Source organism: Microcaecilia unicolor, chromosome 2, assembly GCF_901765095.1.
Source record: "Microcaecilia unicolor chromosome 2, aMicUni1.1, whole genome shotgun sequence".
Taxonomy (NCBI): domain Eukaryota; kingdom Metazoa; phylum Chordata; class Amphibia; order Gymnophiona; family Siphonopidae; genus Microcaecilia; species Microcaecilia unicolor.
Genome location: NC_044032.1, coordinates 592,366,504 through 592,393,960, shown reverse-complemented (window position 1 = coordinate 592,393,960; position 27,457 = coordinate 592,366,504). Strand labels below are relative to the sequence as shown.

The following is a 27,457-nucleotide window of genomic DNA, read 5'->3' as shown; positions in this document are numbered from 1 at the left end:
CTTGGGTAGAAGGAGTCCCTAAAATATTGAACTCTCCTGAAGGTAAAGAGGATAGAAGGTAGAAACTGCTACTTGGTAACTGAACTGTAATGATGAACTGAAAGAACTGTTTGTCTTGGGAATTGAATTACTGTTTATTGTGCACTGGATAAAGAGCCCAGACTGGAGCCTGTAAGCCTGTATTGAATCCTGGTATGTGCTTTGCTGCTGTTGGAACTGTGTACTAGAAACCTGCATGGAATAAAAGTCCTTAAGATTGAAGTTACTGGTGGACATCTATTTCTTCATTGTACCGGGAGCCTGTGGCTGGAGGAGATTGTTCTATCCTTGGCTGCACAAGAGAGGTACCTGGTTACAAGGTCTAGGATGGGACGCATCCCCCCCTGTTTCTTTTGCACAAGGAAGTACCTGGAATAGAATCCCAGTCCTTCTTCCCTTGGTGGAATGGATTCGACCGCATGGGCCTTTAGAAGGGCGGAGAGTTCCTCTACAAGTACCTGCCTGTGCTGGGAGCTGTAAGAATGAGCTCCCGGTGGGCAATTTGGAGGCCTAGATTCCAGATTGAGTATGTATCCTAACCGGACTATTTGAAGAACCCACCGGTTGGAGGTTACGAGAGGCCACCTTTGGTGAAAAAACATTAACCTCCCTCCAACCGGCAAGTTGTCCAGTACAGACACTTTTATTGTGGCTATGCTTTGCTGGAGCCAGTCAAAATCCGTCCCTTGCTTTTGCTGGGGAGCAGCAGGGGCCATAGGCGCACACTGTTGACGAGAACGAGCACGCTGGGGCTGAGCCTTAGTAGGCTGTTGGGATGCCGGAGTGTACCTATGCCTAGCATAGGAATAGGGAGCACTCCGCGGCCCCCCAAAAAACCTCCTAGATGAGTAGGCAGTAGCAGACGGCGCCCGGCGGGAGACAGAAACCATACCATCTGTGTGCTTCTTGATCTGGTTGACCAGGTCTTCCACCTTCTCTCCGAAAAGGTTAAACCCCTGCAATGTACATCTGCCATTTGAATGGTCTAGGTCAGAGACACACAGCCATGAGAGCCTGCGCATCGCTATACCTTGGGCAGAAATTCTGGATGCTACATCAAAAATGTCATTAAGCACCCCTGGCCAGAAATTTACAACACGCCTTCTGCTGCCTGACCACCTGGCGAAAAGGCTCGGCCTGCTCCAGAGGAAGAGCATCAACCAAGGTAGACAGCTACCTCACCGAGTTCCGCAAGTGAACGCTCATAAAGACCTGGTAAGACTGGATACTGGCAGCCAGCATAGCGGCCTGATACGTCTTCCTCCCAAAAGAATTCAAGGTCCTAGCTTCTCTGCCTGGGGGCACTGAAGCATAGTCTCTAGTACTCTTGGCTATCTTGAGGGCGAAGTCCACCACCATGAATTGTGGGGTAATTGAGACATCAACCACCAAGGTTCACTGTGGATCCGATACTGGGAATCAGTCTTTTTGGGGATCATGAGACCAGACAGGGAACGACCAGTTTCACATAAAGACTTCGTGAAGTACCATATGCAAATGAGCTGTTACTGCCTCCTTAGGTGGAGAGATGTAGTCCAGGACCTCCAGCAGCTCAGCCATGGGCTCATCCTCCACTTCTGCAGGGAATGGAATGGCCTCAGCCATTTCCCATACAAATGATGAAAAGAGGCTCTCAGGAGGTGACAGTCTCCTTTCAGGCGGAGGGGAAGGTTCAGAGGAAATCCCAAAAGACTCATTGGAGGAAAAATACCTTGGATCTCCCTCCGACTCCCACGAGCGCTCCTCCTCCGTATCAGAAAGCACTTCCATCAGGGATCTCCGAGACTGAGCCTGCCTCAACACCAAGGACCGATGTCCTTGATGGCGATGTAGAGGGGCTGATGCCTGCTTGGACTGCGGTGAAGCTTCTTCCACTGACGTCGATGAGGAGTCGACCTGGGTGGCAGCCGACACCGGAGCTGCATGCAGCACCGAGGACGGGGACCTCACCACAGGTGAAGGGAGACATATCAGCAGAAGGTGGCATGGCAGGCGCAAGCACCCCCGACGCCAAAGCAGACTGGTGCAGCAGTCCTTCCAGAAGCTCTGGAAGGCCCAGATGCGTTCATCGAGAGCCGCCATTGGAGAAGGTTGGGGGGCCGGTGAAGCAGTCGGCTGCAGAATCGGTTGAGGCTCAGGAGCAGGAACCGGACGCACTGGCACCACCTGCATGGAGGGGGAGCGGTCCTCCCAGCGCCGACGCTTCTCGGGTGCCAAATCCTTCAACATCCCAGAGCTCCCAGCACAGTGTGTTGAGGGAGAACAGTGACAGTGCTTATTTTGCCTTCGTTCGATGCCCATCACCGAAACTCCTCGGTGCTGAGGACAACGTCGAATCCTCACATCGCCTCGGGGTCAGGTCCGACGATGGATGATTCCGGGGGGCCTGCACAGGAGGCCTCGAGGTAGGTGGAGACCCACTCGATGCCTCACTGCTCCCAGCATGTCTTGGCGTCTCAGAAGCCATGTGTACCTCTGTTCCTTACGTCGATGTGTCCCTCGATACAGACGTCGACAACGCCAACCTCAGTACCAATGCAGACGTTGAAGGACCGGACTGAGCCCCAAAAAGTTTCTCACGTTGAGCTTCTCAAGCAAGTTAAGTCCTTTTCTTCATACGAAAGCACAGGGCACAACGAGCTGGGCTATGGTCAGGCCCAAAGCACTGAATACACCAAGCATGGGTATGTACCTGAGATGGTCCGGTTGCACCGAGTACAACGTTTGAAGCCGCTGGGTGTCTTTGATGACATGGAAGGGAAGACCACACCAGCAAAATCAAACGGCTCGATTGTGCCTATGAAAAGAGACAAAAAGGAACCTAAGAAAATAAAAGAAAAAAAAAATGTTTCTTTTTTTTAAACAAAGCAAAAACAATCTCACAATAAACTGTACGGTCGAAGCGAAGGCTTTTTCCCGGGCACGAAGAGAAGCCTCAGACAAAAGCTGCTGCTGCTGCTCCTCACGCGGAAGAAAAAAAAACTGAAAGCGCGGTCATGCGACGGGCGGGAAATCAGTCCATGCACACGAAGGCTCTGGCAAAGTTTTTTCTTTTTTGCTATTGCAAATGCCAGTTTCCGGGCCGACACGGACGTCGAACCAGTTGTGAGTATAAGCCAGCCTGCTTGTCCTCGGAGAAGCAACCATTGGAAGTAAAATTTCTCTACAGGATAGGCATAGACAGGGGTCCCTGAAAGAAAGTGCTCCTGTAAATATACCTGAGAAGAATAGTGGAAAGGTGTTCTCTCTGGGAATAACAGAAGTCTGGGACTGAATTGTACTGGAGTTTATTAAGTAACTGTAAAAAGATTAAAGCTAAAGTCTGCCTGTTGCAAGGTTGCAATAAAAGCTAATTTTGTTATTAAACCCTTCAGAGTGCCATGTGGTTCCTGGACTGAAGAGCTGAGTGGAGTGTCTCCCAAACCCCTGGATTGCTATTCTGGACCACTGACCCACTCCCAAGCTTGACTGCAGATGTGCTGGAACTGAGTGGAGATTGGCCCTGAATGTGAGACTGAACTGAGATCTGTTTTGTGGCCTGGGGCCACAGCTAGCACATGGGTGAGACCCAGGCTACATAATGAGACATCTTTTATTTCGCAAGGGCTGAATAACAGAATCTAAGCACATTTGAAATATTTAATTTTCTAAAATTCATGAAATGATTAAACGGACAAAGAAACCAGCCTTCACACAAAAGAGTGTGTACAAATTTGTTAGATAAAGCATTTAATGGACTCAGCTACTGACAAATACTTTATGTTTAAACTGTTTTATTGATGTCACAGTCAACAACATATATTGATCAATAAACATATACTTAATACAAATCTCTGTCTTCTTTAACATAACCTTTAACTTAAGTGTCATCAAACGTTTCTGTAAATGCCCTTCCCTTCCCCCCACCCCCTTTCCCCCCTATACCAGGGCCGTGCCTAGGGTCTCTGGCGCCCCCCTGCAGACTATCAGTTGGCGCCCCCCCCTGGTGAAAATGATCAGCCCCCCCCCCCCCCCCCCCGGTGAAAATGATCGCTCACCACTTGCTACACTGACAGGAATTGTCAGCAATATTCTTAGAAACAAATTGCTATACATTGCAAAATAAGATACCAGATGTAAATTCTCAAAGTAGACATATTCCAAATGCTAAAATGAAAATAAAATGATTTTTTCTACCTTTGTTGTCTGGTGACTTTCTTTTTCCGATCATGCTGGCCAGTATCTGAGTCTGCTGCTATCTGTCCTCTTAACTCCATTTCCAGGGCTTCCTTTCCATTTATTTCTTTACTTTTCTCCTTTCTTCTTCATTTCTTGCTCTATATCCATTTCTCCTCTCTCCCTGGGTCCTGCCCTCCCATCCATGTCCATTCTTGTCCCTCTCTGCCCTTCCCTCCTCCATCCATAGCCAGCAATCCTCCTCTCTCCCCTCCATTTCCAGCAAATTGTCCTCTTCCTGGGCCCCCATGTCCATCCTTGTCCCTCTCTGCCCTTCCCTCCTCCATCCATAGCCAGCAATCCTCCTCTCTCTCCCCTCCCCTCCATTTCCAGCAAATTGTCCTCTCCCTGGGCCCCCATGTCCATCCTTGTCCCTCTCTGCCCTTCCCTCCTCCATCCATAGCCAGCAATCCTCCTCTCTCTCCCCTCCCTTCCATTTCCAGCAAATTGTCTTCTCCCTTCACGCGATTCGCGAACCGCTTCTTAGCACTGCTTAAAAAAAAAAAAATTACACGTCAGCAGGAACAGGCTGCTTCAGCCCATCCCAGGGGCCTTCCTTCAGCGTGTTCCGCCCCTGAGGGCTGAAGGAAGGCTCCTGGGATTGGCTGAAGCAGCCTGTTCCTGCTGACGTGTAAATTTTTTTTTAAACAGTGCTAAGCGGCAGCGCGGTTCGCAAATCGCGTGAAGTGGGGGGTGGGACGACGCAACGGCAACGAAGAGGTCGCAGCAGCGTCAGCATAGGCGGTCGGTGGCCCAACTGTTTGGGGAGGCTAAAGGGGGCGGGGTTATGGGTGGTACCAGGGGGCGGGGCTTACATCCATAATTGTCCGACAACACACAGGAAAAATAAATAAAAGTAAAATAGTCACAATTAATACCTTTAACAATTCAACATCAGATCCTCCAAAATATTATAAAACTATGTCTGATGTTATGACAAACTAAAATGAATTTAAAGTGTTGATGTCACCTTAGTACGGCCAACACACAATCTTTCCACTGCAAAACACTATACACAAACTTGTGCAAAAACACACTCAGAAACTTACCAAATCATAACAGCACTAATTCCAAGGACAGGACGAGCTACAATCTTATGCGTGGAAAAGCAGCACTGTAATTACACCAGGCTCTAAAACACCAATACACTACCTAGTGAAAAAAACAAAACCAAAAGGGCTGCAAATAGTACACGCTAGCAGAATACTGCACCTTGATAACACATGAAAAACACATGACAACAGATATGACAAAAGGAACTAGAAATCAAAAGATATGAAGGCAAAATTATGAACTGGAAAATTACCTCAAGAAGTCAGACTTGGCATGCAGCAATACTAGAGAAATTGAAACTTACGTGCAAAATATCACAGATGCACATTTCCAAAAGCTGACATATTCCAATTAATACATTCTGAATAAAATACTTTTTTCTACCTTTGTTTTCTGAGCATTTAGTTTTTCTATTCGCTTTGGTCCCAGTGTCGTCTGTTTTATGGTGTCTTCTTTCCATTTGATATTCTTTCACTCACCATCCTCCTGTGTCCTTATGCGTTCTGTCTACCATCTGTGGCACCCTGTCCCTATCCTTCCTCCAGTTGCAGCATCTGCCCTCAAAGCGTTTCAATCCAGTCCTTAAATTCAGCAGTTTCCCCTCCATCCATATTCAGCATTTCTCCTCACTCCCCTCCCCTCCATTCATCCATCCATCCGTGTCCAGCAACTCTCCTCCCTCCCCTGTCCTCCATCCATATCTAGCAAATCTCCTTTCTCCCCGGTTCTTCCATCCATCCATCTAGCAAATCTCCTCTCTCCCCTGACCCCTCCATCCTTCCATATCTAGCAATTCTCCTCTCTCCCCTGCCCTCCCCTACATGTCCAGTCCAATGATTTCTCTTCTCTCCCGTCCCGTCTATCCCCCCTCTCCTCATCCTTCCATCCGTTTTCCCTCTTTATCTCCCCATCCTTCTGTCTTCCTCTTCCCTCTTTCTCTCCATGTCCTTCCATTCGTCTACCCCCTCTCCCGATCCTGCCATCCAACATCTACCCCCTCTCTCCCAATCCTTCCATCCAGTGTCTCTCTCTCTCTCTCTATCCCCTTTTCCATCCAGTGTCTCTCTCTCTACCCTTTTCCATTCATCATGCCCCCCCTCTCTCTCCCCATCCTTCAATGTTTCTCCTCCTGTTAGTTTCTCTCTCCCTTCCAGTGTCTTCCCTCTTTCACCCCCCCCTCCCATTTTCTCCTCATTTTAAGCAGCTTCTCCCTTTCTCCAGGACTCCAGCCCTTCTCCATGTCCCCTCCTTCTCTCCCCATCTTCCCACTCTCTCCATTATACCTGCCTAGTGCCTCTCGCTCCCCCTTCCACCCGGTATTAATTTGTTGGCCACTGCTGCTGCTTCTCCTCTTCAGCAGCAGCAGCGCCCCGAGTCCAGACAAAAAAAAAAAAAAGGTAGCACGCGTTACACGAATCAGCTGGGAGGACCTACACCACACGCAGCTTCAACCGCTTTGGAGCCCCCAGGAGCAACAGTTGGCTGCTGGAACAAGCGCGGGGCTGTACCGTAGCAGCTTTCAGCATGGGCTATCGGCACTGCAGCCGCTCCTCTCTGTCCCCGGAGCAGAGCAGGAAGTCGATGTCAACTTCCTTCCTGCTCCTCCAGGGGCAGAGAGAGGAGCGGCTGCAGCGCAGACAGCCCATGCTTGAAGGCTGCCACGGCCCCGCTCTTGCTTCTTTTTTTTGTTTTATCGCGCGACTCGCGCTGAAGAGGAGACTTTCTTCCCACTTTGCCGGCCCAGACTCGGGAGTGCGGGAGACTCCGGACTTCGCAGGTCTGGATGAGCGGGCCTCGGGCCTGGAGGGAAAGTGGCTACGTTTGGGGGGGGGGGAGGCAATGCAGCATGGGCGGGAAAGGTCACAGCTGGGCTGGGGAGGCTTAGCCTCCCCAAGCCTCTTATACGGGGCGCCTATGCAGCATCAGTGAAAGCGGAGCGCTGCCGACGTCTCCCTTCCCTTGCACTCATTGGTTCCCTCAGTGTCCGCCTTCTTCTGACGTCAGAAGAACGCGGGACACTGAGAGAACCAATGAGTGCAAGGGAAGGGAGACGTCGGCAGCGCTTTCACTGACGCTGCTGCGACCAGGTAAAAAGATTTAAAGGCCTCGCGGGGCGAGAGTAAGCACCGCGGCGGCGCCCTCCAGAGGTGGGCGCCCCCCTGCGGCGCTTACCCCGCTTACCGCATCGGCACGGCCCTGCCCTATACCCTTACCAGAATTCTCATATCAACATAATTCAGTAAACATATGAATCCTTTTTTTTTTTTTTTTTTTTTTTAACTTTCCTTTCCTCCCCCTCCCGTGAGTGTGTTCACCAATAGACTACGAGCTCTGCCTGATAAAGCCTGCACATACGGTTCCCAAATTTCCCAGAAACGTAGTTTACTTCTAAGGCTACTGTTCATAGCACGCGCTTCCATCCGCACCAGGGAGTGAAGCGAGCTCCTCCATTGCCAGAAAGATGGGCCTATTTCTTGTGTCCAATATTGTAAAATACATTGTTTCCCAACAATAAGTGCCTTATATACAAATAGGCTTTCTTTGTAGCGCATAATTGACCCACTTCCCCTCAATCCTAGCACAACAGTTTTAGTCTCAAGCCGAAGCTTCTTATGTAGCAGAGCTTCGCAATATTCCAACACTGGACCCCAAAACTTTTGAATAACAGGGCACCCCCAAATCATGTGATACAGTGTTGCTCTCTGATAATTACATTTACTGCAATGCGGTTCTTGCAATCTACCTGCATAATACGCCTGTATGGGAGAGAAGTATGCTCTCAAAATGATTCTAAATTGTATCTCCCTATATCTGGCACTAGCCACTTTATGTACAATCTCCTTTAAAGACTGGGCTATATCTCCACTTCTGATCTCTACCCTCAGATCTTCGGACCATCGTCTAGCCACTGCCTCATAGCTACGGTGCACGGCAATCAGGCTTAACTGTTTATGCAGTGTGGACACCGTAGTCTGTTCTCTTCCCTGAGGCAGAAACAAATTCACCAATATCTCATACATCCCTTTATCACATTTTTCTCTATGTATATTCTCAATATAACTATGGAGCTGATAATAATCATACCATGTCACATTCTCCGCTCCCACCATATCCTCTAAAGCCTCCCTAGTTATAACCTTCCCCGTGTCTTGCATCACATCTGCCACCAACACTACTCCTTCCTGTGCCCACTTGATAAATTTCGGGTGAGTGTTCCCTGGTTCAAATGCTCCATTCCCTACTAGTGGGAGAAGATCCGTGCATCGTGGGTTCTTATTTAGTCTCCTCAATATGTACTGCCATATACTGCGCATTGGGTGTAATAAAATATGATGCCGCCATTCTTTGGGTAACATTTTACCCCCAACATGCAACAAATAATAGGGATGATATGGGCTAAACAATTTACATTCAATGTTCCATGCCGTATGCTCTTCTGTTTCCAAAATCCAATCTGCTAGGTGCCGAGCCAAACAGGCCCAATTATATTGTTTAATATCAGGCAACCCCAAACCTCCCTCTGCTCTTTTCCCATAAAGATAATCCAATTTAACTTTAGCCTTTTTCCCACTCCAACAGAACCTAGTCAGCATTCCTCGAATCTTCTTTATATCTTTAGTCTGTAATACTATAGGTAACTGTCGCAATACATACAGCCATTTTGGAAAGAGCATCATCGCATACAAACCAACTCGCCCACTTAATGTTATAGGTAGCCCCTCCCATACTGCTAATTTATGTCGCGTATACTGCAGTAATTGATCAACATTCTGTCTATATATTCTACTCAGGTCTCCTGTGAGTGTTATGCCTAGGTATTTAAATTCCTCATTCGCCCATCTCAGTGGAAACTTTCCCTTCCATTTCTCCCTTACCGTATTAGTTGTGGGCAACCCCTCTGACTTTTGAAAATTCAATTTAAATCCCGAAAAGGCCCCATATTCTTCAAAAACCTCCATCAACACCGGCAGCGAGCTCTCCGGTCTATCTAAATGAACCAAAATGTCATCGGCAAACGCCGAAATCTTAAATTCTCTGGTTCCCAATTTTATACCTTCAATCTCAGAGTTACCCATAATTTCCCTGACCAAGGGGTCTAACGTAATAGCAAACAGTAATGGGGACAAAGGGCATCCCTGTCTGGTTCCTCTATTAATTACAAAGCTTCGAGAGTACGCTCCGTTGACCAGCACTCTCGCCATAGGGTTCTTATATAATATAGAGATTGCTTGTGTGAAATAGCCTTCAAAACCATACGCCTTCAATGAAGCAAACAGGAACTCCCACTCGACCCGATCAAACGCCTTCTCGGCATCAAAGCTGATCAAGAGGGATTCCCCACCCCTCCTTCGCACACTCTCCATTGATGCCAAAATCAGCCTAATATTTTTCCCACTCTGTCTCCCTTGCACAAAGCCTACCTGAGGGGTCGCAACTATGCTAGGTAACACTTTTGCCAATCTCGAGGCCAAAAGTTTTGCCAACAACTTAGCCTCATAGCTAATCAGAGAAATTGGTCTATAAGAGTCTGGTAAGGTCGGATCTCTCTCAGGTTTCGGGAAGACCATTATGTCCGCTAGTCGCAAAGACTGCGGGAGTTCCCCTAATTCAACTGATCTATTGAAGGCCTTAGTCAAGGGGTCTCCTATGTCCTGCATTAGTATTTTATACAATTCAGCCCTATATCCATCTGGCCCCGCAGCCTTATGTAATGCACTGTCTTTTATTTCTCTAAGGACCTCCTCAGGCTCAATCGGTTTATTTAGCTCCCTCTTCTGTTGCTCTGAAATTTTTGGCTTGTTGACATTCTCTAGGTATATATCAGGATCTAAATCATCATCATCATCCTTAGCATATAGCCTAGCATAATAATCCCTAAAGACATCTCTTATCTCTGTATCATCATGTACCAGTCCTCCCCTCTGTGTCTTGACCACCAACACTCTCCTCTGCCCCTTCACCTTCCTAACCAGACCTGCCATCATCTTCATCATAATAAAGATCCAGGGGAAATATCCATCTAAACTGTCTACTTTGTGTATTCTGATCTTTAAATTCAATATATATTGCCGCATGATCCGATATAATCGTAGGATCAATTGCAGCCTCTGAGATTCCTGCAAAGCTGTTTTCATCTATCAATAGGTAATCTATTCGTGATTGCGTGTGGTGGGCTCTAGAGTAGTGCGTATAATCTTTGGTATTTGGGTTAAGAACCCTCCACACATCAACCACTCCCAAGGCTCCACACAACAAATTGATACCTTTATCCATTTCCCCTAGCGCACCTGCTACATTATGTGATTTATCCAAGGTGGAATCCGCTACCACATTGAAGTCCCCCCCAATTATCTTCTGCGGGATATTAAATTGCTGCATCTTGCTTATGAGAGTATGGAAAAATTTCTTACTGTACACATTAGGGGCATATATATTACTAATAAGGTAGGTATTTCCATTCACCTTGACCTGCGCCAGAATGTACCTCCCTTCAGGATCAATACACATCTGCCCCATCTCTACCTGGAGGGATTTATGGAACAAGATCACTACTCCGGCCTTCTTCCCCACCGCAAGGGCCTCCAACACTGTCCCCACCCACCAGGTTTTGAGTTTATCATGCTCCTGAGACGATAAATGTGTCTCCTGGAGGAGTGCTATGTCTGCTCTTTTCTTTTTAAGACTATGTAATATTTTCTTTCTCTTAATGGGAGATGAAATACCTCCCACATTCCAGGAGTATACCTTTAGTCCCATCAATCCCCTATATCTCGCTCTTGCATCAACATTTGTTCCACATCTATAAATGTGCAGTCATGGTGTCCCAGCAGCACCACTCCTACTATTCTTTTCAGCAGCCACTCATCATTCAACTCACTCACATATCTCTTCTGACTCCATATACCTAATTGAAATTCTGGTAACCAAGCCCTATATTTCCCCCTACCTCCCATCCCCCCCCTCCCACCCCCCTGTCGCCCATCCTTCTAATCCTCCCTCCCTCCCTCCTGTTCCAAGAACTAGTCACTTGATAACACCTGCACTCACCCTACAGTTATCATTGTCATTTACCCTTCCAACTCTTCCCAGTCCCCACAGCCTACCCATTCACAATTTTACAGGTCACTTCTCATATACCAGTCTTTAATCATCTTCTTTTGCAACATCCAGGTAATAGTTCAGCAGCTCTATGCAGGGTCTTAATTCTATGCGGTCATTCTGTCTTACTCTGCAGTTCACCTCCATGCCCATAAGACCATAGTAATTCAATATTATATTCCACAGTCCACTGCTGTTTCCCCTGCTGTCGTAGTATGTATTATCTCGTCCATAAGCTCCCCTATCTTTAATCTCTATTCATATCACAATTAAGTCACATTTCAAACAATCAGTATTCAAGACTTGAAAACTTATAGCAGTTCCACTGGAGTAGCTTTCTATATTAAGAAAGTCTCAAGTAATCCTCTGTTCCGAAATTATCCACAAAATGCTTCTATAGTTGTATCCTTCCTTCTGGAGGTTCTATTCACCCCCATGTTGTTGAATATATGCTTTAGCTGCTTCAACTGTGTCAAAAACTGTTGTGACTCCATTGATCATAAGGCGCAGCTTAGCCGGATATAGAAGCACAAATTCTATTTTTTATTGAAAAGGTCCGTACATATAGGCGCAAAGGACTTCCTCCTCATTTGCCCCTGCTGAGAATACTCCTGAAAACAAAGGATCCCATACCAGTCTTTGATCATCTTCTTTTGCAACAACCAGGAAATAGTTCAGCAACTCTATGCAGGGTCTTAATTCTATGTGGTCATTCTGTCTTATTCTGCATTTCGCCCCTCCATGCCCACAATACCGTATTAATAATTCAATATTATATTCCACAGTCCGCTGCTGTTTCCCCTGTTGTCATATTCTGTATTGTCTCGTTCATAAGCTCCCCTATCTTCAAGCTCTGTTCATATCATATTTAAGTCACCTTTCAAACAATCAGTACTCAAGACTCGAAAACCCACCACAAATTATCCACAAAATGCTTCTATATTTGTATCCTTCCTTCTGGATGATCTATTCACCCCCATGTTGTTGAATATATGCTTTAGCTGCTTCAACTGTGTCAAAAAATTTTGTGACTCCATTAATCGTGAGGCGCAGCTTAGCCGGATATAGAAGCGCAAATTTTATTTTTTTATTGAAAAGGTCCGTACATATAGGCGCAAAGGACTTCCTCCTCATCTGCACCTGCTGAGAATAATCCTGAAAACAAAGGATCTTCTTATCTTGGTAGGTGAGGGTACAACCTCCTCTTATCGCGTCCAGAATATATTGTTTATGCCGAAAGTTCAGAGATTTTAATATTACTACTCGCGGCCTGGTCGCTGGCTGTCGCGGAGGCCCAACTCTATGAGCCCGTTCAATACAAAAACTCTGTAATTTGTCCTCGATGTGTAAAGACTTCGGCAGCCATTCCTCCAAGAAGGAAGGTAGGTCTTTATCCAAGAGCGTTTCTGGAAGTCCAACCAGACGCAGGTTATTTCGCCTGCCCCTGTTCTCCAAATCATCGATCTTTGACTCCAGATCCTGTACCCGCCGCTCTAATTTCTTATTAATCTCCTTCTGCGCCCCCACCGTCTCCTCCATCTCCGAAATCCGCTGTAAACCTTCATCTAGCTCCAGATTCATACTATCAATACGCTCATGAGCCTCCTCCGTCCGGTCAAACAATTGCTGTAGTTTCTTATCTAGCGCCGCCTCAACCGCTGCTGTTACCTCGGCCGTAATCTCCGTCAGCCATGCGGATCCCACCGCTAGCTCTCCGGGATCTCGCTGGTCGGCCATCTTGTTATCTGGCAGTTTCGATTTATCTTGCTCTCTCCTCACCGATTTTGCTGCCATTCTGTGGTTCTCTGCCTGATCTTTACTCACTAGCCGCTCTCTCACCTTATAGGAGCAATGCTGTAGCGTTTCGCACCCTGGGTAAGTCAAATTATCTGATTTTCGGGTGAATGTGCGCGGAGCCTATCTTTCCAGCGTCAGCCCCGCACCATGGCGTCACGTGACCTCCTGACAAATACTTTAAAAAGTACAATAATGCTGACTTAACACCAATATTCAAATATCATTAAGCCTATTTTTAGCCGCGCTATCCATCTAAGCAGGGCCGCTGAGACACACAGGCAGGCCTGGGGCAGGGCCACTGCAGCCGCCGCCCTCCCCCCTTGGGACACAGCTGCTGCACCGTCCCTCAGTCGCTCAGCCTGCCACAGTCTCCCACCCCCAAGGACTAACCTCCTTGCCCACCTCCTACCTTCCTACATCAGTGCGTCTGCTCCTCCCTGACCTCCAAGGGGAGCCCAGTGCTGGGGTCTGTCTCTCTCCTGTTCCTGTGTGCCGGGACTGGGTTATCACATTAACGCAATCACCTGGGTCCAGAAAGGAGCAAGAGAGAGAAAGACTCAGGTCGGGCCTAGCGAATTTTGCCCCCCCCCCATCCCCCACTCTCGGCAGGCCTGCATCTAAGGGGCCAATGCACAAAGCTTACCATACTGGCAACGTTTGCTTTAGACTGGTTGTAGCCAGTTTAATGCAATCGTTATTTAGCATCTAATGCACAAAGGGCTTTTATGTGGCTTTAACCATTTGCCATAGCAGCTACCAAGAATCCTATGCAAATGTATTACAATGAGTGCATTAGTATTATAATGAGCATTCCACGTGATGCACAGAAAGGAGCATCTACCTTTAACGTACTAGATTTTATGGCAGTTCAGGAGCTATCAGAGGAGCCCTGTGCAGTTCAGCCTCTGCCTCCCAAACACCTCTTGGCCTGGTGTAGGGAGCGCTCCCCTCCTTCTAGTGGGTCTGCTTACCTCAGGGAAAGATCTTTCCTTCCTTTTTTCCCCCCACATATCAGCAAACACTCTCCTGAGAAGAGAGAAATAAAGGTGCTTGTCGTAGGGCTGGGCTGGAGGGGGAAATACATTGGCTGGTGGTGGATCGCTTTTGCTTTCTTTTCCTAAAATGCCACTTTTTTTTTTTTGCAGCATGTGATCAACTCTCTCCTCTTCCTGCTGCCAATACAGAAAGAGAATGGGAGGAGAGATAGGCAAGAGCTGACAGTCAGCACTCAGGAATTCTCCCCTTCCTCTTCTCTCTCTCCTTCACCCCCCCCCCCCCCCCTCGCCTGCTCTGTTTTAAATCTACAGCCACCTCTCACCCTCCCTCCTTCATCTATGCATCAGACAGGGCCTACTACAGTTTAATACACAAATCTTGTTTTAGGAAAAAGCACCCTGCAACCCAGCTGACAGCACTGATCACGCAAAAGTGAACTATTGAAAACACAGATTACAGGGGTTCCCAAATTTTATTTTGCTTATAGGCAGTGACAGAACGGTTGTACCTTCCTTAAGTTCTGACAGCTGCTAACTAAATTCTAGAAATACAAATCTAGAAGTCTTTTCTTTCTTTCCAAAGTGATAGAAATGCAGTATTCTTTAAAGAGAGCTATTTCAGAAGTTATGGTTTTTAAATGTAGAAATTAGCAAGAAGGGGAAGTTTTTTTTTTTTTTTGTTACATTTGTACCCCGCGCTTTCCCACTCATGGCAGGCTCAATGCGGCAGGCAATGGAGGGTTAAGTGACTTGCCCAGAGTCACAAGGAGCTGCCTGTGCCGGGAATCGAACTCAATTCCTCAGTTCCCCAGGAACTGTATAAAACCCAGTTTTCCACCCTTCCTGCAGTCCTAGGGAATTTCCTGACTGTTCTTTTTAAGAATATTTTCTTGGTAAGGATCCCCATTTGATCAAGCGCTGTACTAAGTAACTTTGAGCAAAGGAAGCTGAGAAAATAGAGTTTCATGTTAACAGCAATTTATGCAGTGGATTTTAGAGTTAACTACATTATTCTGTGCATGTGCTAGGCATCCAAGTTGTAAAACAGCCACTGATGAACAAAGGAACTTCGTATCTCATTTTGCATGCCTTCCTCTTTGTGCATTGGTCGCTGTTTGTAACTTGGTAACTTCTACCACTGCCGTATTTAACAGCAACCTTTGTGCATCAGCCCCCAAGTAAGATATCTGAATGCACACACAAACACACACATAGAATCAAATAAGCATATACATGGGGTGGGAGTAAAGACAGAAGGTGTAGCAAATAAATAAATCAACCAATTCATGTTTTTAACTGCATAGTAAACAACATAAATGATTTTGAAGAATGACCAACCAATTTATTGCTGCTTTCCAGTCACTGAAAAGTTACAGTCTCAACCCCTCCCCCAAAACTATTCTCTTCTAGAATATAACATAGTTCAGTTCTGATACAGGGTATGAAGCATCAGAAGTGATTCAACAGAAGAGAAGGAGAACTCAACCTGGTATACAAGGTCCTGGTGCTTTCACACAAGTTCCATGAGTATATGACATTAACACTACAGCACAAAGCGATGTGGAAGACCATTATCAAACACTGCCCAGGAAGTGCCTCCATTCACAGTGCCTCTCTACCTACATACCTGAGGTGGAACAAATTTCTCAATGCGTTTGGTTATAAACATTTTCTCCAATATGGATTTGACGGATGGCCTATCTTTGGGATTCCGTTTAAATAGCTGGGATATGAGACTGCGAAGGTCATAGGAATAGTGCATAGAAACAGGAGGGAAATTTCCACGGATGATCTTCAGAACCAAATTCTTCATGTTCCCAGCTTCAAACTAGAATCACAGGAAAAGAAACAAAAATAAGTTACATGTGTGGATTCCTCTGATGAACAGTGCTGCACTCTTGTTACAGGGGCTGATTTTGTTGAATGGGCCATACTGTCACGAGGCACAGGTATCCCTGTCAGAAACAGCTGAGGGGGTAGAATCAGTCACATAAACTGAGGACCAGAATCAGATCCCTTGGTAATGCAATCTAAAAAAACGTAGCCCTGAATATAATCTATGGATTTTTTAAATGCTACAGATTGCAACACAAGCCATAAAAAGGAAATGTATGGCTATTAAAAAACACCAGAGTCCACATGGAATTCACATTGCTGAACAGAAACATGGGAAATACCAAAGGCTGCCACATCTTAAAGCCCTTTGTTTTTAGTATTTCTATGGAGAAATTTATTAGTATCTTATTTTCCTTTCCTTTCTTGAAACCTGCTAGACCAGTCCAAATGCATGGAGTTTATGCCATAACAGAGAGAAAACAATTTTACAGTGACATCAACACTGTTATAAGGCATGGTGTCACCCAGAAATTTGTGTCAAAGCTGAAAAATCAACACAACACCACAACCATTGGGATTTGGATTTGATATTTATTACTCACATTTTCCTAATCTGAGTTCAATGCAAGTTACATATTCAGGTGTATAAGCTATTTCCTTACAATCTAGTTATACTTGAGGCAATGGAGAGTGAATTGACGCACCCATAACACAAAGTGTCAGTGGAAGAAGTGGGCTTTGAAGTTTGGCTGCCCTGGTTCACAATGCTCTAGGCACTAAGCTACTCCTCCACTTCTACAAGAAGTCGTGGAGGGCTCATGCCTTTAAAAGGACTAGACACAAACTAGGGTCTGTGGAGAGGTTAAAATTTCCAGACTCCCAAACTAAAGGATAAAGTATTAACTGATCACTCATTTCTGGAATCAGAGAGGAAAGCTCCAGAGTCATGGTCTTCTCAGGAGAGTACTGCACGGACCTAGCAAGATTCAAAGAAAAGAAATTAACAGTATTTGGATGAATTTCTTCTCAAAATGTCCAAATTGGTATTTTCTAAACCTATTTTGCAGATGTCTACCTAAGCAATTTGTCTGCAGTGCATCCAAATCACAAGGGGGTGTGTTGGAAGTGGGATTAGGGTGGGACTAGGGCGTTCCTAACATCTGGACGTTTTACAGCCATAATGGAACAAAACGAAAATGTCTAGGGCTGAAACTTCAATGTTTTAGTCTAGAATAATAATAACAGCTACTAAATGGACAGAAACACCCTGGACTGATCACTACAAATTAAATTTAACCCTACACTGGTGGAAGAAGGGATTACACCAAATACAATAACACACATCCTACAGCACAAGAGGTCAAGTAGACATGAAAACATTCTGGCAACAGATATACAACCATTAATGGACAGCACAAACAAACTCCATATATTACCTCATGGAATGGGATAAAAGATGCAAATGCACACTAGATGAAATAGCACCCTTACGAACAAGAACTTCACATAAGCATAACTCGATACCATGGTTCAATGATGAACTGAAAAAGCTAAAAACACAATCCAGGAAACTCGAACGTGCATGGAGAAAAACAAAAGACGAACACACACTCAACACATGGAAACAATCACAAAGAAAATACAAATACGCAATAAGACAGACCAAAAGATCATACTATAACACTAAAATAGGGACAGATTACAAAGACACGAAGAAATTATACCAACTCCTGAACAAACTCTTAGACACCAACTCGGTCACTACATTGAATACAGACATCCCATCTGCAGACAAACATGCTAAGTATTTCAATGAAAAAATTGCAAACCTACGCAACACGCTACCTCAGGACAACACTGACATTAAAATCTTCCTTAATGAGTTGGACCCAACCACTGGAGAATACCCGGCTAACCAAACCTAGTTAAAATTCGCCCTCCTTACTGTCGATGCAGTTGCACAAGCGATCAGCAGGTTCTCCAACACTCACTGAAAACTAGATACCTGTCCCAACTACCTAATGAAATCCGCTCCTGACAGCTTCATAGCAGATCTCACATCCCACCTAAACTACATGCTTCAGCAAGGTCTCGTCCCTAAGGAAAATGGCAATATCCTACTCACTCAGATACCAAAAGACACCAAGAAAAAAAACAAATGAAATCACTAACTACCGTCCAGCAGCATCCATTCTGTTGTCAGTCAAACTGATGGAAAGCATGGTAGCCAAACAACTTACAGATTATATAAACAAATTCTCAATATTACACGAATCACAGTCAGGTTTTCGTTCCCTCCACAGCACAGAAACAGTACTACTCACCAGGGCCGCCGAGAGACTGGGCTGGGCCCGGGGCAAAGCCCTTACAAATCTAAACTGACAGAAATCACCAACAAAATCAAGATCAGCTTGAACATCATGGACTCTTGGGCAAATGCATTTCGACTAAAACTAAACAAGTGTGGGGAAATCTTGCCAGACCAATTTACTTCAATTCATTGAAGGAGTAAACAAACATGTGGACAAAGGGGAGCCGGTTGATATTGTGTATCTGGATTTTCAAAAGGCGTTTGACAAGGTACCTCATGAAAGGCTACAGAGGAAATTGGAGGGTAATAGGATAGGAGGAAATGTCCTATTGTGGATTAAAAACTGGTTGAAGGATAGGAAACAGAGAGTGGGGTTAAATGGGCAGTATTCACAATGGAGAAGGATAGTTAGTTAGTGGGGTTCCTCAGGGGTCTGTGCTAGGACCACTGCTTTTTAATATATTTATAAATGATATAGAGATGGGAGTAACTAGTGAGGTAATTAAATTTGCTGATGACACAAAGTTATTCAAAGTCGTTAACTCGCGACAGGATTGTGAAAAATTACAGAAGGACCTTACGAGACTGGGAGGCTAAATGGCAGATGAAGTTTAATGTGAGCAAGTGCAAGGTGATGCATGTGGGAAAAAAGAACCCGAATTATAGCTACGTCATGCAAGGTTCCACGTTAGGAGTTACAGACCAAAAAAGGGATCTGGGTGTTGTCAACGATAATACACTGAAACCTTCTGCTCAGTGTGTTGTTGCTGCTGCTGCAGCTAGGAAAGCGAATAGAATGTTGGGTATTATTAGGAAAGGTATGGAAAACAGGTGTGAGGATGTTATAACGCCGTTGTATCGCTCCATGGTGCGACTGCACCTTGAGTATTGTGTTCAATTCTGGTCGCCGCATCTCAAGAAAGATATAGTAGAATTGGAAAAGTTGCAGTGAAGGGCGACTAAAATGATAGCGGGGATGGGACGACTTCCCTGTGAAGAAAGACTAAGGAGGCTAGGGCTTTTCAACTTGGAGAAGAGATGGCTGAGGGGAGACATGATAGAGGTATATAAAATAATGAGTGGAGTGGAACAGGTGGATGTGAAGCGTCTGTTCACGCTTTCCAAAAATACTAGGACTAGGGGGCATGCGATGACACTACAGTGTAGTAAATTTAAAACAAATCAGAGAAAATTTTTCTTCATCCAACGCATAATTAAACTCTGGAATTTGTTGTCGGAGAACGTGGTGAAGGCGGTTAGTGTGGCAGAGTTTAAAAAGGGGTTAGACGGTTTCCTAAAGGACAAGTCCATAAACCGCTACTAAATGGACTTGGGAAAAATCCACAATTCCAGGAATAACATGTGTAGAATGTCTGTACGTTTGGGAAGCTTGCCAGGTGCCCTTGGCATGGATTGGCCATTGTCGTGGACAGGATGCTGGGCTCGATGGACCCTTGGTCTTTTCCCAGTGTGGCATTACTTATGTACTTGTATGCTATGGAAGCATCCTGTGAGTGTGTTGTCTGCTTGTAGCAAAATGAAATGCAGCTTACTATCCACCTAGATAATGTGGATTTAGTTACTGAAGTTGGTTGTTGAGTTGATTGCAAAGAAATGAAAAGCTGTGAAGGGCGATTAGGAAAATACGTCCTAAGCAAATATATAGTCATGGCTCAAGCACAATCAATGGAATGAAAAGCTCTGTCTTGATCCAAAGAATGAGGTGGAGAATAAAAAGACAGGTAGTATAATACTTTGATTGATATGGAAAGGTGAAACTATTTATGGTAAGAACCAAAGATGTGGTCTGAGGAGAACTTTATCATGAAGAATCTGTAGGTACGGCCAAGTTCTAAAGATTTTGCCGACATCTTTTTACATTGGGGACAGTTGTCAGATGTATGTTGTTGTCCAAGACATCAAAGACATGCTAGCCAATTGGATATGGTGCGCTTCCCCACAGCCACTCCCCTACTGTTGGGATCAAAAGAAACAAACAATTGGGCGGACTGTCTGTTGGGCTGTGTCCGCTCCAGATAGAAGGCCAATGCTCTTTTGCAGTCCAATGTGTGCAGCTGACGTTCAGCAGGGCAGGAATGAGGACGGGGAAAAAATGTTGGCAAGACAATTGACTGGTTCAGATGGAACTCCGACACTACCTTCGGCAAGAACTTAGGGTGAGTGCGGAGGACTACTCTATTATGATGAAATTTGGTGTAAGGCGCCTGGGCTACCAGGGCCTGAAGCTCACTGACTCTACGAGCTGAAGTAACTGCCACCAAGAAAATGACCTTCCAGGTCAAGTACTTCAGATGGCAGGAGTTCAGTGGCTCAAAAGGAGGTTTCATCAGCTGGGTGAGAACGACATTGAGATCCCATGACACTGTAGGAGGTTTGACGGGGGGCTTTGACAAAAGCAAACCTCTCATGAAGCGAACAACTAAAGGCTGTCCTGAGATCAGCTTACCTTCCACACGGTAATGGTATGCACTGATTGCACTAAGGTGAACCCTTACAGAGTTGGTCTTGAGACCAGACTCAGACAAGTGCAGAAGGTATTCAAGCAGGGTCTGTGTAGGACAAGAGCGAGGATCTAGGGCCTTGCTGTCACACCAGATGGCAAACCTCCTCCATAAAAAGAAGTAACTCCTCTTAGTGGAATCTTTCCTGGAAGCAAGCAAGATAAAGGAGACACCCTCTGACAGACCCAAAGAGGCAAAGTCTATGCTCTCAACATCCAGGCCGTGAGACCCAGAGACTGGAGGTTGGGATGCAGAAGCGCCCCTTCTTCCTGTGTGATGAGGGTCGGAAAACACTCCAATCTCCACGGTTCTTCGGAGGACAACTCCAGAAGAAGAGGGAACCAGATCTGACGCGGCCAAAACGGAGCAATCAGAATCATGGTGCATCGGTCTTGCTTGAGTTTCAACAAAGTCTTCCCCACCAGAGGTATGGGAGGATAAGCATACAGCAGACCTTCCCCCCAGTCCAGGAGGAAGGCATCCGATGCCAGTCTGCCGTGGGCCTGAAGTCTGGAACAGAACTGAGGGACTTTGTGGTTGGCTCGAGATGCAAAGAGATCTACCAAGGGGGTGCCCCACACCTGGAAGATCTGGCGCACTACTCTGGAGTTGAGCGACCACTCGTGAGGTTGCATAATCCTGCTCAACCTGTCGGCCAGACTGTTGTTTACGCCTGCCAAATATGTGACTTGGAGCAACATGCCGTGACGACGAGCCCAGAGCCACATGCTGACGGCTTCCTGACACAGGGGGCGAGATCCGGTGCCCCCCTGCTTGTTGATGTAATACATGGCAACCTGGTTGTCTGTCTGAATTTGGATAATTTGGTGGGACAGCCGATCTCTGAAAGCCTTCAGAGCGTTCCAGACCGCTCGTAACTCCAGGAGACTGATCTGCAGATCGCGTTCCTGGAGGGACCAGCTTCCTTGGGTATGAAGCCCATCGACATGAGCTCCCCACCCCAGGAGAGACGCATCCGTAGTCAGCACTTTTTGTGGCTGAGGAATTTGGAAAGGACGTCCCAGAGTCAAATTGGACCAAATCGTCCACCAATACAGGGATTCGAGAAAACTCGTGGACAGGTGGATCACGTCTTCTAGATCCCCAGCAGCCTGAAACCACTGGGAAGCTAGGGTCCATTGAGCAGATCGCATGTGAAGGCGGGCCATGGGAGTCACATGAACTGTGGAGGCCATGTGGCCCAGCAATCTCAACATCTGCCGAGCTGTGATCTGCTGGGACGCTCGCACCCGAGAGACGAGGGACAACAAGTTGTTGGCTCTCGTCTCTGGGAGATAGACACGAGCCGTCCGAGAATCCAGCAGAGCTCCTATGAATTCGAGTCTCTGTACTGGGAGAAGATGGGACTTTGGATAATTTATCACAAACCCCAGTAGCTCCAGGAGGCGAATAGTCATCTGCATGGACTGTAGAGCTCCTGCCTCGGATATGTTCTTCACCAGCCAATCGTCGAGATAGGGGAACACGTGTACTCCCAGCCTGCGAAGCGCCGCTGCTACTACAGCCAGGCACTTCGTGAACACTCTGGGTGCAGAGGCGAGCCCAAAGGGTAGCACACAATACTGGAAGTGATGTGTGCCCAGCTGAAATCGCAGATACTGTCTGTGAGCTGGCAGTATCGGGATGTGTGTGTAGGCGTCCTTCAAGTCCAGAGAGCATAGCCAGTCGTTTTCCTGAATCATGGGAAGAAGGGTGCCCAGGGAAAGCATCCTGAACTTTTCCTTGACCAGATATTTGTTCAGGGCCCTTAGGTCTAGGATGGGACGCATCCCCCCTGTTTTCTTTTCCACAAGGAAGTACCTGGAATAGAATCCCAGCCCTTCTTGCCTGGATGGCACGGGCTCGACCGCATTGGTGCTGAAAAGGGCGGAGAGTTCCTCTGCAAGTACCTGCTTGTGCTGGAAGCTGTAGGATTGAGCTCCCGGTGGGCAATTTGGAGGTTTTGAGGCCAAATTGAGGGTGTATCCTTGCCGGACTATTTGAAGAACCCAACGGTCGGAGGTTATGAGAGGCCACCTTTGGTGAAAAACTTTCAACCTCACCCCGACCGGCAGATCGCCCGGCACTGATACGTTGATGTCGGCTATGCTCTGCTGGAGCCAGTCAAAAGCTCGCCCCCTGCTTTTGCTGGGGAGCCGTGGGGCCTTGCTGAGGCACACGCTGCTGATGAGAGCGAGCGCACTGGGGCTTAGCCTGGGCCGCAGGCTGTCGAGAAGGAGGATTGTACCTACGCTTACCAGAAGAGTAGGGAACAGTCTTCCTTCCCCCATAAAAACGTCTACCTGAGGAGGTAGATGCTGAAGGCTGCCGGCGGGAGAACTTGTCGAAAGCGGTATCCCGCTGGTGGAGCTGGTCTACCACCCGTTCGACTTTGTCTCCAAAAATGTTGTCCGCTCGGCAAGGGGAGTCCACAATCCGCTGCTGGATTCTATTCTCCAAGTCGGAGGCACACAGCCATGAGAGTCTGCACATCACCACACCTTGAGCAGCGGCCCTGGACGCAACATCAAAGGTATCATATACCCCTCTGGCCAGGAATTTTCTGCATGCCTTCAGCTGCCTGACCACCTCCTGAAATGGCTTGGCTTGCTCAGGAGGGAGCTTGTCCACCAAGCCCGCCAACGGCCGCACATTGTTCCGCATATGGATGCTCGTGTAGAGCTGGTAGGACTGAATCTTGGCCACGAGCATAGAAGAATGGTAGGCCTTCCTCCCAAAGGAGTCTAAGGTTCTAGAGTCTTTGCCCAGGGGCGCCGAAGCATGCTCCCTAGAACTCTTAGCCTTCTTTAGGGCCAGATCCACCACACCAGAGTCGTGAGGCAACTGAGTGCGCATCAGCTCTGGGTCCCCATGGATCCGGTACTGGGACTCGATCTTCTTGGGAATGTGGGGATTAATTAAAGGCTTGGTCCAGGTCGCCAGCAATGTCTTTTTTAGGACACGATGCATGGGTACTGTGGAAGCTTCCTTAGGTGGAGAAGGATAGTCCAAGAGCTCAAACATTACAGCCCTGGGCTCATTCTCCACGATCACCGGGAAGGGGATGGCCGTAGACATCTCCCGGACAAAGGCCACAAAAGACAGACTCTCGGGAGGAGAAAGCTGCCTTTCAGGGGAGGGAGTGGGATCAGAAGGAAGGCCATCAGACTCCTCGTCAGAGAAATATCTGATGTCCTCCTCCTCCTCCCACGAGGCCTCACCATCGGTATCAGACACAAGTTCATGAACCTGTGTCTGAAGCCGTGCCCGACTTGACTCCGTGGAAACACAGCCACGGTGGGAGCACCGAGAGGTAGACTCCCTCGCCAGCACCGGCGAAGCTCCCTCCGCCGACGTCGTCGGGGAGCCTTCCTGGGAGGCGGCGGCAGTCGGTACCGCTTGACCTCACCCCAGGCAAGGGGCCAGCTGGAGCCTCACTCGACGGTACCGGTGGCGCAAGCACCCCCGGTACCGGAGGGGAAGGGCGCAACAGTTCTCCCAGGATCTCCGGGAGAATGGCCCGGAGACTCTCGTGCAGAGTGGCTGTGGAGAAAGACATGGAAGCCGATGCAGGCGTCGAGGTCAGAGTCTGTTCCGGGCGTGGAGGCTGTTCCGGGCTGTCCAAGGTGGAGCGCATCGACACCTCCTGAACAGAGGGTGAGCGGTCCTTCCGGTGCTGATGCCTACTGGGTGCCGACTCCCTCGGAGACCCAGAGCTCTCGGTACCGATGCGGGAAGGTGACCGGTGTCGATGCTTCTTTGATTTTTTCAAACGAAGCATGTCACCGGAGCTTCCCGGTACCGACGAGGAGGACGTAGAATCCAGCCGTCTCTTCCTCGGGGCCGAGGCCGAAGAAGGTCGGTCTCAGGGGGGGCTGTACCACAGGAGCCCTCAGGGTAGGAGGAGACCCACCCGAAGGCTCACCGCCACCAGCAGGGGAATGGATAGCCCTCACCTGCACTCCAGTCGGAGCACCACCGTCCGACGACATCAGCAACAGCGGAGGACCCGGTACCACCGACGCCGACGCAGCCTTCCGATGTCTCGGTACCGACGATGCAGAGGGTCGATTCCTCGATGCCGAGGTCGAAGGTCTTGATGCTGTCGACGTCGATGCACTCGATGCCTCCGGTGCTGTTGTCGACGAAGAGCCCGAGAACAACACGTTCCACTGGGCCAATCTCGCTACCTGAGTCCTCTTCTGTAAAAGAGCACAAAGACTGCAGGCCTGCGGGCGATGCCCAGCCCCAGACACTGAAGACACGACGCGTGCCTATCAGTGAGCGAGATTACCCGGGCGCACTAGGTGCACTTCTTGAAGCCGCTGGAAGACTTCGATGACATGGGCGGAAAAAATCACGCTGGCGAAATCAAAATTCGCGATGGTGACGAAGGGCACCAAAAATAAGGGAGAGAGAAAAACCCGTACCGAGGCCACAAAAAAGGCCTACCCCGAAAGCGAAAGGAAACTTACGCCGGGGAAACAAACTAGACACACGGGAAGGGACAAAGACCAAGGTCTTTCTACTTTTTTTTTTTTTTTGCGAAATCGCGAAGACGTGCGAGGGTCAACTTGAGGGGCACGAAACGGTGGTAAGACACGACCGTCCCGAGCGCGGACAAAAGAAGACTGACGAACACGAGCCGGTTCGGACGGGAAAATGGCCGCGCAGGCGCGGTGCGCATGGGCGCGCGAGGAGTAGCAAAGGCCTTTGCTAGTGAAGTTTCCGATTGGAGGGGCTGCCGTGGACGTCACCCATCAGTGAGAACAAGCAGCCTGCTTGTCCTCGGAGAATAAATGTTAAGTAGTAGTAGTAGTAGAAATGGGTGTCTGTGTGTCATAGGTAGCAGGTTTAGCAGCAGAAAGGAAGAGACTTGGGTGTATGTACAAGGGAAGGATGCAGCAGGAGAAGTGAAAGGTAGGTACTTGTATGGAGGGGAGGGGAAGCAATGTGCTGTGGGAAGCAAGTATGTGTATACTACTTTTCATTATAATCAGCAGGTTTAAACATTTTTTCATGCAGTGGGAATTTACTAGTACCAAGCCATCCAGCCCAGAGCTGTGCTTAAAATTTTTAAATACCATAATTCATTTTGCTTAAAATTTTTAATCGTTTCCCACCCTTAATTAAATAGCATGTTGCACAGGATAATCAAATTAATATGTTATTAATGAGGAATATTAATATCTCCTCCTGTTAGCAAAGTTGGTGATATCAAATGAATCGACTATATTAAAAGACAACAACAAAAAATCATATATATATATATATATATATATATATATATATATATATATATATATATAATATTATCAAATGAAGAGACTATATCATTAAAAAACAAAATATATATAAAGTATGTCCTAAGTATCATGCAAAATATTAAAATAATGCGAACTACAGGTGCTCAGTTTCAATGGTGGTCTAAGCTAATGTAGCTCATAAGCACTTACGAGGCTGATGACCCCTCATTCAATCATTGCAGCAACTATAAATTTATATATACTTTAGTAAATGCTACTTATCTGATTGAGGAGCTTGTAAACGCTTCAGCTGTTACATAGATGTACAGGATAATCAGCCACGCTGAGCATTTGTTCAAAAGGATGCTTGGGTCAACATAAAAAAATTGAAAAGCATGTGCCCAAAATGCATGCTGTGAAAGCGCGATTGATCGTGCAATTAAAAATTTTAATTGCATGATTAATTGTGATTAACATTTTAAATTGTTGACCAACCCTAATCAATATAGATAGATACAACTTGACTACTGTTCATTATCTAGATCCCTTCATTGAAAACACAGCGGTTTTTAAATTTATATTTAAATTAAAATTTGAATATGCCATATACATCACATCGAGTCTGCAAATAGGTGGGAAAATGTGGGATACAAATGCAACAAATAAATAAATCATTAAGGTACTGAAAACTGCACTTACGGCATGCTTCAACGTGCACATCTCATACAAGACACAGCCCAGGGCCCAAATGTCACTGTTGAGGGGGAGGAAAACAAACATACAGGAAATTACACAAACTGCTGCTCAGATTCGTCCTCCAGCTCTAGTCTTACAACCCCCTAGTATTAAAAAAAAAAACTTTGAAAGCGTCAGAAAGCCCTTCTTAAACAAAGGGAAAAATTACCATGGTCAAAGTTGCTATCCTGTTTTACAAAAGAAAAAAAAGAATAAAAGAAAAAATACAACTCCCAGTTCCTGATGAACTTAATTGGACCCAAAGAAATTGGCATGGGGATCTTCAAAATGCAGCCCATCACCTAGAAGTGTTAGAAGTTAACATCCAACTGCTAGTAGGAAGCATGACAAGGAAGCAAGAAGAGAGGCCTGCAAGTCCCTCTCTTGAAAGAAACAAACAAAACATTTACAAAGAGGGCCACCATGGTAAAAGGAAAAATTATGTTATTACCTGATCATTTTCTTTCCTTTAGTTATACCATACCAGACCAGTCAAGACAAATAGGTTGTGCCCATCCACCAGCGGAAGCAGATAAAGTAGTTCCAAGTAATTCGTTCCTTAAGGGTATCGTGCAGCCTGGAATGTTCAGTATTTTGAATAGCCAAACA

The 27,457-nt window shown here is 46.8% G+C and overlaps 1 protein-coding gene and 1 long non-coding RNA gene across 5 annotated transcripts in view; one reads left to right on the top strand and one right to left on the bottom strand.

The window, feature by feature from the left end:
• NEK1 (NIMA related kinase 1) overlaps positions 1–27,457 on the bottom strand; it is a 335,744-nt gene that overhangs the window by 227,116 nt on the left and 81,171 nt on the right. For 3 of the 4 annotated variants that reach the window (XM_030191560.1, XM_030191562.1, XM_030191561.1), the window contains exons 7-8: positions 26,813–26,867; positions 15,826–16,026 (exon numbers count right to left, since the gene is read on the bottom strand). In XM_030191560.1, the coding sequence (XP_030047420.1) occupies positions 15,826–16,026; positions 26,813–26,867 (256 nt within the window). Of the gene's footprint in view, positions 1–14,174; positions 14,249–15,825; positions 16,027–26,812; positions 26,868–27,457 lie in introns of those variants that run through there. The other variant, XM_030191563.1, reaches the window with a different exon arrangement.
• Positions 395–27,457, top strand: LOC115461608. The gene is made up of 4 exons (XR_003940730.1): positions 395–404; positions 6,688–6,704; positions 10,490–10,491; positions 27,387–27,457. It is a non-coding gene; the product is annotated as an uncharacterized LOC115461608 (long non-coding RNA).